Raw genomic sequence first — 16,669 nt, forward strand, 5'->3', positions numbered from 1 at the left:
ATCTAGCCTTTTATTCCCCGGTCTTACCACTCCAGCAGTTATTTTAATGAGATGGTCTTATTCAGATGGATTTTTCATCATCAGAAAATCTGAACATAAAAGCAATGATGTTCGAAACCGAACGCCAGCCTGGGCCTTCCAGTAAATCACAATAGATTAGACGCTTCACAGAAGTGAGTCTCCTCCAGTGAAGAGGTTTGAATGGAAGAATAGGCCCAGGCCAATTATAATTCAATAGACAATGTAATGAATTCCGGTTCAAATCTTTAACGGAACAATCTGGCTCCTTTTACCCCGATGAGTCTGTTGCAAACCATAGCCAACAGAAGGTACTGGCTCTCACCCAGAGGTCATCCCCACTATTGCATTTATAAAAGCCTCCTCCTCCCCCAGAGGAATATCTATTCTTGATGAGAAATTCCTGGGAAATGGGGAAGGATGTGGGCCAGAGAATCAGGAAACAGCAAAGCAGTGTGACCTAGTGGATAGAGCACGGGGCTGGGAGTCAGGAGGACCTGGGTTCTGTTGTCTGCTGTATGACCGTGGGCAAGCCACTTCACTTCTCGAGACTTCCAGTCCCTTATCTGTAAAATAGGGATTAAGACTGTGAGCTCCTTGTGGGACAGGGACTGTGTCCAACCTGATTAGCTTGTATCTACCCCAGCGCTTAGAACAGTTCCTAACACATAGCAAGCACTTAACAAATACCACAATCATTATTATTATTATTAACTAAACACTAAGTCCCCTCTCAGGGTCACACCTGGTGAGTTTCCAGTACTTTTCTAGTCACGACCACAGGAGGAAGAGTCAAGCGGAGGCCTATCGATGCCATTCCTAGCTTGGGCAGTGGCTAGCGAGGGGAAGGCAATGTGCTACAAGTCAAAACTCACCTGTGCTTGGCAGCAGCGGCAGAGGAAAGAGTCGAAGGCAGAGACTCGTTTACTGCGCGGAAGGAGGCGATGGTATACCACTTGCATATTTTTACTGAGAAAACTGTATGGATATTATAATAATAATAATAGTGATGGCATTTGTTAAGCGCTTGATATGTGCCTAGCACTGTTCTAAGCACTGGGGTAGATACAAGGTAATGAGGTTGTCCCACCTGGGACTCACAGTGTTAATCCCCATTTTAAAGGTGAGGGAACTGAGGCACAGAGAAGTCAAATGCCGTGCCCAAAGTCACACAGCTGATCAGTGACAGAGCCGGGATTAGAACCCATGACCTCTGACTCCCAAGCCCGAGCTCTTTCCATTATGCCATGCTGCCGATTGCAGATGAAAGTGGGGCGTTCTGGGACAGATATGTCTATGGCGTTGCTATGGGTCAGAAATGCCTCGACAGCATAAGACAACAGCAAACACTAAGTAATCAACTACTGATGTGATTGAATATGCAGTGGACTCCTTCCCTTCACCCGCCTTTATTGTTCCTTTTTCCCTCTTTTTCGGTATTAATTGAGGTCTGCCTCCAGATCTGACAATCGGAGGCACCTATATATTCTGACATTGCTATTGTATTTATTAAGCACTTACTATGTACTAAGCATAGTATTAAGTGGTGGGGTAGATATAAGATGATTAGATAGGACGGGAAAGGAGGAAGCAGACATATTGAATGCCCATTTTCCAGATGAGGAAACTGAGGTGAAGTGATTCACCCAAGGTCACACCAGCAGACAAGTGGTGGAGCCCGGGATTAGAACCCAGGTCCTCTGACTCCTTCGCCCTTGCTCTTTCCACTAGAACATGGCGCTTCTAAATTTGTAAGTGGAACTCTTCTGGGGACGAATCCATGTCATCTGACAGACATCCTTGTTTACCCCATTTTATTTTCGTGAATCTTGAGACCTGCCCACCCTGTTCTTATGAGTGCTCCATTTCAATCTCCCCAGGGGAATCGTCTGTCTGGGGGAGAACCGGAAAGTCTTCTTAGTTAAGGAGATCTGATGGTCTCTGTGAGGTAACCTCTCACAAGCCACAGCCACCTCTTCTGCCTCAGGCTTTTCAAATTAGTGTTTTGTTGTCACGTAGTGATGAGTGGTTTGGGGTAGGAGCAAACAACACTGACTCATTTTTGCAGAAAAGGATCGGGCTTAGTCTGAGGAGAAGTGAGAGGAAAACATCTTGGGCCACTGGAAGTTTTTTGTTTCAGCAACTCCCTCCCCATTAGAGCACATATTTTTAAAAGGTGAGTAAAATTAAAAAGCCAGAAAGGCATCTCTGCCCTCAGCTTACCTTGTCTTTCCATAACTGAGAAGCAGCGTGCCTAGTGGTTAGAGCACGAGCCTGGGAATCAGAAGGACCTGGGTTCTAATCCCTCCTCTGCCACTTGTCTGCTGTGTGACGTTGGGTAAATCACTTCATTTCTCTGGGCGTCAGTTCCCTCATTTGTAAAATGGGGATTACGACTGTGAGCTCTGTGTAAGATTGGGACTGTGTCCAACTCGATTATCTTGTACTTACCCCGCGCTTAGAACAGTGCCTGTCACATAGTAAGCACTTAACAAATACCACAGTTATTATTATAACTAGAAATCTTACTGTGACATCTTGAATTAAGGTGGCCTGTGTGTAGCATTTGTCAGTCCTCTAGACTTTAAATTCGTGTGGACAGGGAACATCTGTATCAATTCTGATATATTGTACTCTCCCAAGCACTGAGTGCAGTGCTCTGCACACAGTTACGTGCTCAGTAAACATGATTGCTTTGTGTGCATTAGTATTTAGAAATGCATTCCTTTCTTTGTCCATTACTGATTCATCACTTTAGTGTTGATTTGCCTTACTCATAAAAGTATCATCCATTAATTAAGTAATTTTGCAGATAGGGAAACTAGCCTACTTCTGTTGCCATTTCTGTTGCAATTCATTATCCATCTTGCCTGTTGCTGTGACCATACAGTTACCCGTTCTGGTTGCGGTTTCAGCGAGCTTGGTTTAAAGTTTCTCAGAAGCTCTCGCTTGCCAAAGCCTTTGGGCACATTAAGGAATAATGCCCAAGATTTCAGAATCTTCACTGTTAATTGGATGTCATCCTAAAATCAATCAACGGTATTTATTGAGTGTGTATTGGGTACCAAGCAGTATTCTCGGCTCTTGGGAAAGAACAGCACCGTAGAGTTGAAAGACACGCTCTCTGCCCACAGGGATCGCACAGACTAGATATGCAAAGAAATTACCGATCGGGGAATGGGAATAAATCAGCCAGTCAGTCGTATTTTCTGAGCACTTACTGTGTGCAGAGCACTGTACTAAGCACTTGGGAGAGTACAATATAACAATATAACAGACACATTCCCTGCCCCCAACAAGCTTCCCGTCTAGAGAGGGAGACGGACATTAATATAAATAAATAAGGATATATTCTCTCCCATTCCCCTTTCAGGAATTTATAAGGATATAAGTGTTGTGAGCCTGTGGGTCATTTGTATCGTACTCTTCCAAGTGCTTAGACCATTGCCTTTAAAGGGGGAGTGAGTTCCAGGCCAGAAGGAAGACACAAACCAGGGGTCAGCGGGGAGACAGATGAGGTGGTGGTTCTGTGAGTAGGTTGGTGTTAGACAAACCACATGTGTAGGCTGGGTTGAAGAAGAAGAGCAGTGAGGTAAGGTAGGAGGGGAGAGCTGAATGAAGGCCATCAAGCCTAAGCTAAAGATTTCTCTTTGTAGTGGAGGTGGAAGGCAGCAAGGCCTAGTGGGTAGAGCACAGGCTTGGGAGTCAGAAGGACAAGGGTTCTAATCCTAGCTCTGCCACTTGCCTGCTGTGTGACCTTGGGCAAGTCATTCACGTCTTTGTGCCTCGGTTATCTCATCTGTGAAAAGGGGATGAAGACTGTGAAGCCCATGTGGGACAGGGACAGTGTCCAAACTGATTTGCTTGTACTCTCCAAGTGCTTAGTGCCTGGCACATAGTAAGCATTTAACAGATACCAAAATTATTATCATTATTATTATTATTATTAGAGGTTTTTGAGGAGTGGGAAGACATGGACTGAACTTTTTTGGTTTTAGTAAGTTGATCCAGGCGGCAAAGTGAAGTATGGACAGGAATGGGAAGAGACAGGAGGCATAGAGGACAGCGAGGAGGGTGATGTAGTATTTCAAACAATCAGTCAATCAATCGTATTTATTGAGTGCTTACTATGTGCAGAGCACTGTACTAAGCGCTTGGGAAGTACAAATTGGCAACACATAGAGACAGTCCCTACCCAACAGTGGGCTCACAGTCTAAAAGGGGGAGACAGAGAACAGAACCAAACATACCAACAAAATAAAATAAATAGGATAGAAATGTACAAGTAAAATAAATATATAAATAAATGGAGTAATAAATATGTACAACCATATATACATATATACAGGTGCTGTGGGGAAGGGAAGGAGGTAAGATGGGGGGATGGAGAGGGAGACGAGGGGGAGAGGAAGGAAGGGGCTCAGTCTGGGAAGGCCTCTTGGAGGAGGTGAGCTCTCAGGATCAAACAGTTTGGATCTGTGATGTAGCCATTTAGATGGAGAGCAAGAGCTGACTTTTAGCAATGAGAAGATAGAACCGATAGGATTTGGCAGATCTACAAAGTCTTAATAATTTTTTAAAAAATTATATGTAAGTGCTTACTGTGTGTCAGGCACTGCACTGAGCGCTGGGGTAGAGACAAGCTAATCAGGTTGGTCACAGCCCCTCATGGGGCTCACAGTTTTCATCCTCGTCTTTCAGATGAGGGAACTGAGGTGCTTGAAAATGGCGGAGCTGGGATTAGAACCCGCGTACTTCTCATTTCTAGGCCCATCCTCTTTGGCCTAGGCCAAGCTGCTGATTAAACTTCCATTTGTAGCCCTCTTCTTTCCTTCCTTTCTTCTCTCCTTCATCCATTTTTAAAATGGCTGAAGGATTTTCTGCCTCAAATCCCTCAAATTGTGCCTTTAATTTGCAATATCTAGAGATTTTCACCTAAAACAATCAATAGTATTTTTAAGTATTTTCTGTGTGAAGAGACTCCCAAGGCAGGGTGGGAGGTATGGGGGAGTTTTCACGTAGGAAAATGGACAGAAGTGATGATGAAAGCTCATTTGCCTTGTGATTTTTTACTTTTTGTGGAATGTTACTTTCCCCCTGGTCTCTTGTATCTCCTGTAATAAAAATTACAGTGTTTGTTAAGCACTTAACTGTGTGCCAGGCACTGACCATCTTAGCAAAGTGAAGCCCTTCATCACAAAGTGTCATCTTCAGAAGGCCAGACCATCCTAAGCAATTGTCTTATGCTGTCGAGTCATCTCCGACCCATAGCGATTCCATGGACACATCTCTCCCAGATCACCCCACCTCCCTCTGCAATCGTTCTGGTAGTGGATCCAGAAAGTTTTCTTGGTAAAAATCCAGAAATGGTTTACCATTGCCTCCTTCCGCACAGTCAACTTGAGTCTCTGTCCTCGGCTCTCTCCCGTGCTGCTGTTGCCCAGAGCAGGAAAGTTTTGACTTGTGGAGATTGCCTGCTACTCACTAGCCACTGTCCAAACTAGGAATGGAATGGATGTGCCTCTGCTTGACTCTGACTGATGGAGTACTGCAGACTCTCCAGGTGCAGTCCTGAGAGGGGAATTACACGGCTGCTTCTCCTACCCGTAATTCACTTTAAAGTCTATTTCACCTGGTAGATTGGAAGTTCTTTTTAGGGCAAGGATTGTGTTTTCTTGCTCTAGTATAGTCTCCCAAGAGCTTAGTACAGTACTCTGTACAAAGGAAGCGTTCAATAAATACTACTGATTTAGTGAGTCATCTTGGAAAGAAGGTAAAGTGTTCTCCTGATGGGTTGAGATTTTTTTTAAAAAAAAGGAGAACTAGAAATGGAGAAGTAGGTGTGGGTTTTTATCTTCTTCTGGGGCTCCTGTCCTAACACTACCTTCCAGGAAAAACCAGGAACCTTACCCACCTCTTAAAGTAGAATGGTTTTTTGCAGCACGAGGAAGTTGAGGGATACCCTTGGCAATACAGTTTAGTCTTTGGAAAACTCATTCATTCATTCAGTCATATTGAGTGCTTAATGTGTGCGGAGCACTGTACTAAGCACTTGGGAGAGTATAATGTAACGAACAGTCCACAAAGAGCTTACAGTTTAGGGTTGGGTAGAGACAGACATCAATACAAATAAGTAAAACTACAGATATATACCTAAGTGCTGTGGGACTGGCAAGAGGGAAGAGCAAAGGCAGCAAGTTAAAGTGACGTAAGAGGGAGTGGAAGATGAGGAAAAGTGGGGCTTACTCTGGGAAGTTCTGTTGGAAGAGATGGGCCTTCAATAAGGCTTTGAAGTGGGAGAGAGTGGTTATTCGTCAGATTTGAGAAGGGAGAGTGTTCCAGGCCAGAGGTAGGACGTGCAGGGGTCGGCAGCGAGACAGACGAGATCTCGGCATAGTGAGAAGGTTAGCAGTAGAGGAGCAAAGTGTGCGGGCTGGCTTGTAGAAGGAGAGAAGTCAGGTGAGGTAGGAGGGCACAAAGTGATGGACTGCTTTGAAGCCAGTGGTGAGGAGTTTTTGTTTGAAATGAAGGTGGATGGGCAACCACTGGAGTTTTTTGAGGAGCGGAGTGACATGTCCTGAAGTCACTGCAGGCAGCGTATTGAACTTTCCCAAGCACTTAGTATGGTGCTCTGCACACAGTAAGTGCTCAATAAATACGATTGAATGAATGAATGAACATTTTCTAGAAAAATGATCCAGGCAGCAGAGTGAAGTATGGACTGGAATGGGGATAGACATGAGACTCATAGGTCAGCAAGGAGGCTGATGGAGTAATCCAGGCAGGATAGGATGAGTAATTGTATTAACATGGCAGCAGTTTGGATGGAGAGGAAAGGGCGGATTTTAGCGATGTTGTGACGGTGAGACGACGGGATTTAATGATGAATTGAATATGTAGGACTGACAGAGAGGAGTCAAGGATAACGCCAAGGTTCCGGGATTGTGAGACAGGAAGGATGGTGGTGCCAATTACTGGGATGGGAAAGTCAGGGGAGGACAGGTTTTGGGTGGGAAGATAAAGAGCTGTGTTTTGGACATTTTAGGTTTGAGGTGATGGGAGGACATCCAAGTAGAGACGTCTTAAAGGCAGGAGGAGGAATCCATTTTCCTTCCCAAAACAAACACTGTTGAAAAAAGTAGCAAACTTGTAAAAGAAAAGGTAATCGCACCTGCCCCTTCAGACTTGAATAACTCTAACCACAGAAATTGTAAACGATTGCCTTTTGCTTTTCTAAAATACCTACAGCCGATACTCAGTGTTGATATTTTATTGTTTTTGCAAGGGGATTATTGTTGTTATTATTTTTGATCATGTGAAGCGCGTACTTTGGGGAAACCGGGGAAATAAATCCATTGTATTCATTGAGCACTTACTGTGTGTAGAGCACTGTACTATGCACTTGGGAGAGTATAGTAGAATAATGTAGCAGACACTTTTCCCGTCCACAACGAGTTTACAGTCTAGAGGAGGTATTCAGCGACACTGAATCAGACACAGTTTTTGGCCAACAGGGAGTGGGTAACCCAAAAGGTATTTGGAGAACAGGTGCCCTGGAAAAAAATAATAATTCAGTAAAAAAAAAAAAAAAAGAAATACAACCAAAAAAAACATCTGAAGAGAGCTGGGAAGGGACACAGCTGCAACCCCTCTGTTGTGAGACAGGCCTTCTCCCCATTCCCATAGATAATAATAATAATAATAGTAATAATTGTAGTACTTGTTAAGCGCTGACTATGTGCCAGGCACCGTTCTTAGTGCTGGCAGATCCAAGATAATTGGATTGGACCAGTCCCTCTACCACATCGGGCTCGCATTCTTAATTCCCATTTTATAGTTAAGGAAACTGAGGCACAGAGAAGTGAAGTGACCTGCGCAAGGTCACACAGCAGAGAAGTGGCGGATCTGGATTAGAACCCAGGCCATTCCAACTGCCAGTATCCACTAGGCCACACTATTTCTCAGGATGGCAGGAAAGGATGGGGAGGGGTAGGGAGGAGGAAGGCCCCACCTCACAGATTTCAGTGTCCCAGGGTGGGCGATTTGGAGCTTTGTGGCTACAGCCTGCTTCTGCCTCCCTGCGAGGGTGGTGAGAAGGGAGAGAGGAGCATCTAAGAAGAGCATGAAATACGGAAAATGCCGAAGAAGACATTTTTCACTGAAAAATTTTTTCCAAAGAACATAGGTGTTTTTGAGGGGTGATATGTGCTAATAAACTTGTAATACTCCAGGTATTAGGTTATTCGTCTCATTGGCAGGATTTGACTGTGAAGTTCAAGTTGGAATCCAGTCAATAAAAAGTGATCTATTGTTATGGTTTATTACGTCAGCCGTGTACTGGAGTTGCTTAGATTCCAGACAATAACCTCTTCAAATGCAATTCTCAAGTATTTTATCAAGGTCCTTAATGTAAGGCCATCTGGTTCCCAAAGGATAATATTTCAAATATTTCAAGAAGTGTTACCGTCCCCTTATGTGAATAATAGGAAAAAAAAACATGCTTCAAACACAACCCAGAAAGTGCTGTGCTTTGATTTAATCACAAACATTCGTTTCAACAAGAGTATTTTCCAGTTTTTACTTTGGACCATTTTAGATGCCAAGATTTGGAATTTGGAACACAGTCTTCTTTTAAAACAACATTTAGAAAGCACCTTTGGCATTCTTAACTTTGGAATTTCATCAGGAGAACATGCTCTTTTCTTAAATGTGACTACAATATTTCACTGGTGCAGCAGCTAAAGTTTAAACATTACCAAATCCCATGTTTGACAGATTTTTTACAGTGTGCAATATTTCTTTGTGAAGTGTTCGTATTTGAGATTTTAGAGATTACCTGCTTCTCCAGTGATGCCCGAATCTCTGATTTGTGGGAAAACAATTCAGAAGTACTGATGCTTTCAATCAGGATGCACTTTCCTTTGAGCTTAAAGATTTCTGACTGACCGTTATGCTGACCCTCATTTTATGATTCCTCTTCATTTCCCATTTTAGGAATACACCCCGGGCGGTTAGAAAGAATTCAGCTTCCCGTGCAGCAAGTGGAGGAAAAGACTTCCTACAATCACTTACTTGCGGAAAGGCTCATCAGAATCATGAACTACGCTGCTCAGCCAGGTATCCCATCTCTGATGAGATGAACAGTCCATCCGTGCTGGTGGTGATGGTAGTAATATTTGTTGAGAGCCCTCTGTATTCAATTCATTCAGTCAGTCGTATTTACTGAACGCTTATTGTGTGCAAAGCACTGTACAAAGCCTTTGGAAGGGTACAATGAAAGAACAAACAGACACATTCCCTACCCACAGCAAGCTCACAGTCTTGAGATGAGCTCAACTCTTGTCACAGTGTCTTGCAGTAAGCACTTGGGAAGCACCAAATCGTGACTCGGTCCCTTGGGCAAGTCATTTCGCTTCTCTATGCCTCAGTTAGCACATCCGTAAAATGGGGATTAAGACTATGAGCCCCATGTGGGGCAGAGATTGAATCCAGCCTGATTAGCTTGCAACTACCGGAGTGCTTAGTACAGTGCCTGGCAATAAATACAGTTGAATGAATGAATGGCACATAGTGCTTAATAAACACCATTACAAAACATCAAATAAACCATTAGTATTATTATTATTAGGACCCAGTGGACATTAGAGGGGCTTCTGGATGTCCTAAGTGACACTGGGGTTGTTTTGACCAGGATACGGGGCTGAGGGAGGGACTTCTGTCACGTGCAAAGTGCTGGAGTTGGCCGATGGACACACATAGCACTCAGGGTGCCGGGAAATAATTGGGGAAGTCTTGTTGGAAGTGAGGCGCGATTTATGAGGGTTTTGAATGTGGGGAGAGCTGGGATCTCAGGTTGGAGAGGGAGGGAAGTTCCTCGCAGAGGTAACAGGGTGAACGAGGAGGTGCAGGGGAGAGATTGGAGTCAGGTGGAGTAACAAGATTTGCTTAGTGGGAATGGAGAGAGAAATTGAGGCATAGCAGGTGATGAGAGACCAGAAAAATAAAGGTGGTGAGCTTTGAAACAATTTGTGAGTCTGTGTTTGGTATGGAGCAAAACAGGAAGGAGCGAAGTGAGCCGTGCAATGCTTTAATAAAGTCTGTGCAGCAGCAGCAGCAGCAGGTGACATAGACTGGAGAGAGGGGAGACCAGCAAGGAGGCTGAATCAGTAGTCTAACCACAGTATGACCAGAGCTTGTGCTGGGGTGGGAACTGTGTGGGTGGAGAGATGGGAGTGGCCCTAGGAGGTGTCGCGTAGGAAACCTTGGACTCTCCCAAGCACTTAATACAGTGCTCTGTGCACAGTGGGACAAGGATGATGGCAATGTTAGCCACTGAGGTGGTGGGATAGGTGAGAAGTAACTATAGCAGGAAAGATGAGTAATTCCATTTAAGACATACAGCGGGGTGTAGTGGATAGAGCGTGGGCCTGGGAGAAGGTCATGAGTTCTAATTTTGTCTCCACCACTTGTCTGCTGGGTGACCTTGGGCCAGTCACTTCACTTCTCTATGCCTTAGTTATCTGTAGAATGGGGATTAAGAGTGGGAGCCCCATGTGGGACAGGGACTGTGTCCAACCTGATTAACTTGTATCTACGCCGGTGCTTAGAACAGCGCTTGGCACATAGTAAGTGCTTAATGAGTACCCTAATTATTAATTACTGTTATTATGTGAGGGGCGGTGAGGAAGCAGGGTGGCCCCATGGAAAGAGTTCGGGCCTCAGAGTCGGAGGACCAGCATTCTAATCCCAACTCTTCCACTTCCCTTGCACGTGACCTTGGACAAGTCACTTCTCTGTGCCTCAGTTTCCTCATTTGTAAAATGCAGATTAAATCTGTGAGCCCCATATGGGATGTGGAACTGTGTCCTACTTGATCAGCTTTTAACTACCCAGGGCTTAGTACTGTACCTGACACATAGTAAGTGCTTAACAGATACCTTAAAAAATAACAACAGGAGGATTCCCAGGTTAATTCTCGGTCAGCACAGTGAAGAAGGAGCAACAGGTCGAGAAGGATTAGGACGTAGTACAACCCCCATGGACTTGGCTATAAGGAGGTCATTGGACTAAGAGAGTGTAGTCTTTGTAGAGAGAAGGAATAAAAAGCCTGAGTGGAGTGGATTGAGAAGAGAGTTGATGGAGAAGAAATGAAGGCAGAGGGTGTATACAACGTGTTCTGTAGGCGTTTGGATAGGAATTGGAGCAGGAAAATGAGCTGACAGCTGGAGGGGGCTACGGGGTCAAGAGTGGGATTTTTTAGAATGGGGGAAGGATTGACCCTATTCGAAGGCAGAGAAGGAGGCACCCAGAGAGTGAGGTTGAAAAAAGCCGTGAGGGAGAGGAGGAGAGTAGGAGCAGGCAATTTTAGGAAGTGAAAGGGTATGGGGTCAAAGGTACAGGTAGAGGTTGTGGATCTGGTGTACCACCAGGAGACCACCTTTGGAGAAACAGCTGGGAAGCCACAAGAGAGTGTTGTGGAGATGATAAGGAGAATCGGGGGAGTTCACAACTAATGGCTTAGATTTGACCCACAGTGTGGTTGGCAAGTTCACCTGGAGGTGGGGAAGGGTGGCAGGAGGGAGGTGGTTGGGAAGCCAGGGTTTTCAAGAAGCAGGGTGGCTTAGTGGATAGACCACGGGCCTGGGGGTCAGAAGGACCTGGGTTCTAATGCTGACTCCACCACCTGTCTGCTGTCTGACCTTGGACAAGTCACTTCTCTGGGCTTTCATTATCTTATCTGTAAAAGATTAAGAGTCTGAGCCCCATGTGGGGCAGGGACTGCGTCCAACCTAACTTGTATCTACTCCAGTGCCTAGAACAGTGCTTGGCACGTAGTAAGTGCTTAACAAGTACAATAATAGTAATGATTATTATTTGGAGGGAGTGGGAGGTTGGGGAAAAGTTGGCGGGGTTCCGGTTAGGGCCTGCGTGTCAGTGAGAGGAATAGTAGAGTTGTAGAGCAGAGAACAGATTTGAATTCTAGCATGGTAAAATGAATTCACCCTCTCAGGGTCGCACCTGGAGAGTTTCCAGTACTCTACCAGTCTCGGCTACTGGAAGGAGAATCAAGCAGAGGCCTACCCATTCCATTTCTAGCTTGGACAGTGGCTAGCGAGTGGAAAGCAATCTGCCATTAGTCAAAACTCACCCATGCTGGGCCGCATGCTGGGAGAGAGTTGAGGCGAAGACTTGAGTTTACTGTGCAGAAGGTGGCAATGGAAAACCACTTCCGTATTTTTACCAAGAAAGCTCTATATATAAACTACCAGAACGATTGCAGATGGAGAGCGGGGCGTTCTGGGAGAGATGTGTCCGTGGTGTCACTATGGGTCGAAAACGCCTCAACAGTAAAAGACAAGGCAAGAATGAATTCATGGTGGCAGAAGTCAGCCGGAACCCTAGCCTTCCACCGGCTGCTTTCGGCTGCCCAGGAGCAGTAGCCGATGGCCGTGGTAGCGATTGAGGGCCGTGGCCACGGGATGTGTCTGTTCTATTGTTAGATCATCCTTTCCCAAGCGCTTAGTACAGTGCCCTGCATACAGTGAGCGTTCGCTAAACACCACTAACTGATTGATTGTAAAGTTGGAAGTGCAAGGAGATTAAGGGAGGTGAAAGTTCATTCATTCAGTCATATTGAGTGCTTACTGTGTGCAGAGCACTGTACTGAGTACTCGGGGGAGGACAGTACAACAGTAAACTGACACATTCTGTTTAGTCGTAGAGAGGGCAGAGTTTAAAGTGTTCTTTCTACATCTGGAGATTGGAGGACTGACAGGGAGGAGGGAGAGGGCCCAGGTGAGGCGGAAGCAGGCCTAGAGTTTGGAGGTCACAGTAGGGGGTGAAGATTGCATTTGAGGGACAGGGGATGTGGGTGAGGTGGCAGACTAGAAGATTGTGGTCAGAAAGTGGTTAGTCAGAGTCAGTCAGAGTCGATGAGGTTAGAAATGAGACGTGTTTAGAGATGATTAGATCAGGTGTGTGCCCATGGTGGTGAGTGATGAGGTGGGGGGTAGCCAGAAAGTCAGGAGATTTGGGGAGCAAAAAGACGTGGGCAACCAGAAGGTCAGGGGGATCGTCAACACAAACGTTGAGGTCCCAGGGAACAGAGAGGCAAAGGGAGTAAGAGTAGGAGGAAGAGAACCACCAACAAAATCAGCAAGCAGTGAAGAGTTGGAACCAAGAAGGCAGTAGATAATAGCCACTAGGAGCTGGTGCAGCAGCTTGGCCTAGTGGAAAGATCACGGTCCTGGGAGACAGAGGACCTGGGTTCTAATCCCCCCTCTGCCATTTGTCTGCTGTGTGACCATGGGAAGTCACTTAACCTCTCTGTGCCTTATCTGTAAAATGGGTATTAAGACTGTGAGTCCTTTGTGGGACAGGGACTGTGTCCATCCTGATCATCTTGGATGTACCGCAGTGCTTAGAATAGTGCCCGGCACACAGTAAGTACCTAACAAATACCACAAAAAAAATCCAATCCAAAAAACTGGTAGTCGTGTAGAGCGTGACCGACAGATGGTGGGGAATTTCAGGGAAGAAGAAGGGAGTGAGATAAAGCAGAAGCAACATCAAACGAGAGGAGCAGTGTGAATGGGTGATGGGGAAGGTGGGAGCAGATGAGGCCCCTTTGAGCGAGAGCATCCGGGGGGACCGACAGCAGTAGAGAACGAGGGCTTGGCGATGTTGAGGAGTGAGCAGGCCCGAAACATGTGGAGAATTGAAGGGAGTTTGCTCATGATGGAGCAGACATTTCACAGACCAGAGTGGAATGGCATTCGGGAGGGGAGAATGGGTGGGGGAAGAGGGTGGCACGTGGGAGTGTAAAAGGCCGAGGACAGATACCAGAAAGTGTTGTGAGGGAAGCGGCCCATGGATGGAGAGGGGGAGAGATCATGGTGGGGCTCCCCATGATTGATTTGAGGTTCAAATGATGGGATGTAGATACAAGATAATCAGGTTGGACAAAGTCCTTGTACCACATGGGGCTCACAGTCTTCATCCCATTGTCCAGATGTGGTAACTGAGGCCCAGAGACTTGCCCAGGGTCACCCTGCAGACAAGTGGCAGAGCTGGGACTAGAACCTAGGTCCTTCTGACTCCCAGGCCTGCGCTCTATCCCACTAGGCCATGCTGCTTCTCCCCATCTCACAAGCCTGTAACCTTGGCATTGTCTTTGGCTAATCTCTTTCCTTCAATCTGTCACCAAACCCTGTCAGTTCTACCTTTACAACATCACTCAAATCTACCCTTTCCTCTCCATCCAAACTGCAACTTAGCATATCCCACCTTGCCTACCCATCTGCCTACTAGCTGACCTTCCTGCCTCCCGTCTCTCCCCATTCCCGGCCACCCCCCGCACTCCTGCCCAGATCATTTTTCTAAAAAGCTGTTCAGTCCATTTTTCCCCCACTTCTCAAGAACCTCCAGTGGTTGCCCATCCACATCTGCATCAAACAGAAATTCTTTACCCTTTATTTTAATGCACTCAATCAGCTTACTGCCTCCCACCTTACCTCGCTGATTTCCTCCTACAACCCAGCCCAATCACTTTGCTCCTCCAGTGCAACTTACTCGTTGTACCTCAATTTCATCTATCTTGCCGCTGACCCCTCACCCATTTCCTTCTTCTGGTGTGGATCTCCGTTCCCCATTCTCGTCCGACAGACCACTGCTCTCCCCCATCTTCAAAGTCTTATTAAAATAAAAATCCCATCTCCTCCAAAAGGCCTTCCCTTGAACCCTCATTTCGCATACTCCCTCTCCCTTCTACATTGTATATGCTCTTGGATCTGTATCTGCCCTTTTAGTAACAGATAGTCTCCCACCCTCAACCCTTTTGCATTTATATGCATCTCAGTAATTTATTTTAATATTTGTCTCCCCCTCTAGACTGTAAGGTCCTTCTGGGCAGGGAACACGTCTTCCAACTCTGTTGTATTCTCCCAAGTACTTAGTTTAGTGCTTTGCACACAGTAAGCATTCAGTAAATAAGCTTGGAAATCAGTGAGGTTCATTCGTTGGTATTCATTGACTAAGTTTATGCTTTATTGATAGTAATATAGTCCCTGTGCGGTTAAAATCTCTGGAACAGAAACAGCATGGCTCAGAGGAAAGAGCCCAGGCTTGGGAGTCAGAGGTGATGGGTTCTAATCCCGGCTCCGCCACTTGTCAGCTGTGTGACTTTGGGCAAGTCACTTAGCTTCTCTGGGCCTCAGTTCCCTCATCTGGAAAATGGGGATTGAGACTGTGACCCCCATGTGGGACAACCTGATTACCTTGTATTCCCCCCAGCGCTTAGAACAGTGCTTGGCACATAGTAAGCGCTTAACAAATGCCATCATTATTATAAACAGGTGGATTTAAGGCCAAAGGTGTGAAGCCATCATAAATCGGCACTAAAATAACTTAATTTCTGTTGCAGATGGAAAAATCAGATTGGCGACTTTGGAGCTTGGCTGCTTGTTACTCAAGCAGTTGGTACTGACAAATAATGGCAGTATTATTAAGGATGTCCATCTTGCCTGCCTTGAGGTAATAAGTCTTTCCCTTCCTGTGGAAATATTTGTTTCTTTCTTGCAGTGGAGCTCCAACTCATCTTGTGTGGGTAGCACTGTAGCAAAAAGTTCCAACCAAAGTGCCTCACTCCAGTTCAAAAAGGGACCGAAGCTGCCTCTTGTTTTTGATGAGTCGCTTTAGCTTTTCTGGTGCTTCTCCATTCCAGTGATTTTTCCCGTTCCTCCATTGAATATTTAACAGTTTTTACAGTAACTGATTGGCTTTTGTGTGCTAAGAATTTAAATTTTTCATTTTGCTCATGACACAAGTTATGATTCTCCTCTGTCCCCTCTCTTTTTAATAGGGCGCAAGAGAAGAAAGTGTTCACCTTCTGAGGCGATTTTATAAGGTACTAGTGAAAAAACGAGCAGCAGCGTAATTGTCCGTTAAAAATTGCTCCGAGTATTCTGTCCCCGAGTGAAAATAAACATGATTGTTCTATTAAAGGAGTTGTTATTTCCCCAGGAACTTCGCCTGCACATTTAAAGGTTATTTTTCAGACAGCGAGTGGGTGATTGAAGGCATCAGAGGGGGGCGCTCCTGGATATCCCATTGATTGATGGATAATTGTTTTCTTCTGTCTGCTCTAAAAAGGTGCTAGTTGCCCATGCTAGGAAAAGAAAGCATCACTTCACAATGGGTAGGAGAAAGTGGGAGCTTTATTGGTTATATCTTTAATCTTTTTTAGCCGCAGCCTTTCCAGGTGATTTTTCTTCTCTTCCCTGCCTTAATGGCAAAGTGGGAATTTTCTCCCAATCCCTTCTCACCTCCGCAATCTCAGCCTTTGCTGGTTCAGTGAAAAGAACAAGGTGTTACACCCCAGAAATGTAGTAGCATGGATAGGCACGGACCTGGGAATCAGAAGGACCTGGGTTCTAATGCCGGCTCCACCGCTTGTTTGCTGCGTGACCTTGGGCAAGTCACTTCACTTCTCTGCATCTCAGTTACCTCATTTGTAAAATGGGGATTAAGACTGAGAGCCCCAGGTGGGACGTGGACTGTGTCCAACCTGATTTGCTTCTATCCTCCCCAGCACTGAGTACAGTGCCTGGCACATGGAAAGCTCTTAACAAATAGCATTTTTTTTAAAGTCTTC

General features: G+C 45.6%; 1 protein-coding gene and 1 non-coding gene across 9 annotated transcripts in view; both read left to right on the forward strand.

Annotated features, from left to right (window-relative positions):
- CLEC16A (C-type lectin domain containing 16A) overlaps positions 1-16,669 on the forward strand; it is a 257,225-nt gene that overhangs the window by 95,644 nt on the left and 144,912 nt on the right. For all 8 annotated transcript variants that reach the window (XM_038762218.1, XM_038762220.1, XM_038762222.1 and 5 more), the window contains 3 exons: positions 9,013-9,135; positions 15,440-15,549; positions 15,878-15,922. In XM_038762218.1, coding sequence (XP_038618146.1) covers positions 9,013-9,135; positions 15,440-15,549; positions 15,878-15,922 — 278 coding nt within the window. The remainder of the gene's footprint in view (positions 1-9,012; positions 9,136-15,439; positions 15,550-15,877; positions 15,923-16,669) is intronic.
- On the forward strand, positions 12,019-12,156 carry LOC119942999. Its single transcript, XR_005455488.1, has one exon. It is a non-coding gene; the product is annotated as a small nucleolar RNA SNORA7 (small nucleolar RNA).

Source organism: Tachyglossus aculeatus, chromosome 21 (assembly GCF_015852505.1).
Source record: "Tachyglossus aculeatus isolate mTacAcu1 chromosome 21, mTacAcu1.pri, whole genome shotgun sequence".
NCBI classification, from domain to species: Eukaryota; Metazoa; Chordata; class Mammalia; order Monotremata; family Tachyglossidae; genus Tachyglossus; species Tachyglossus aculeatus.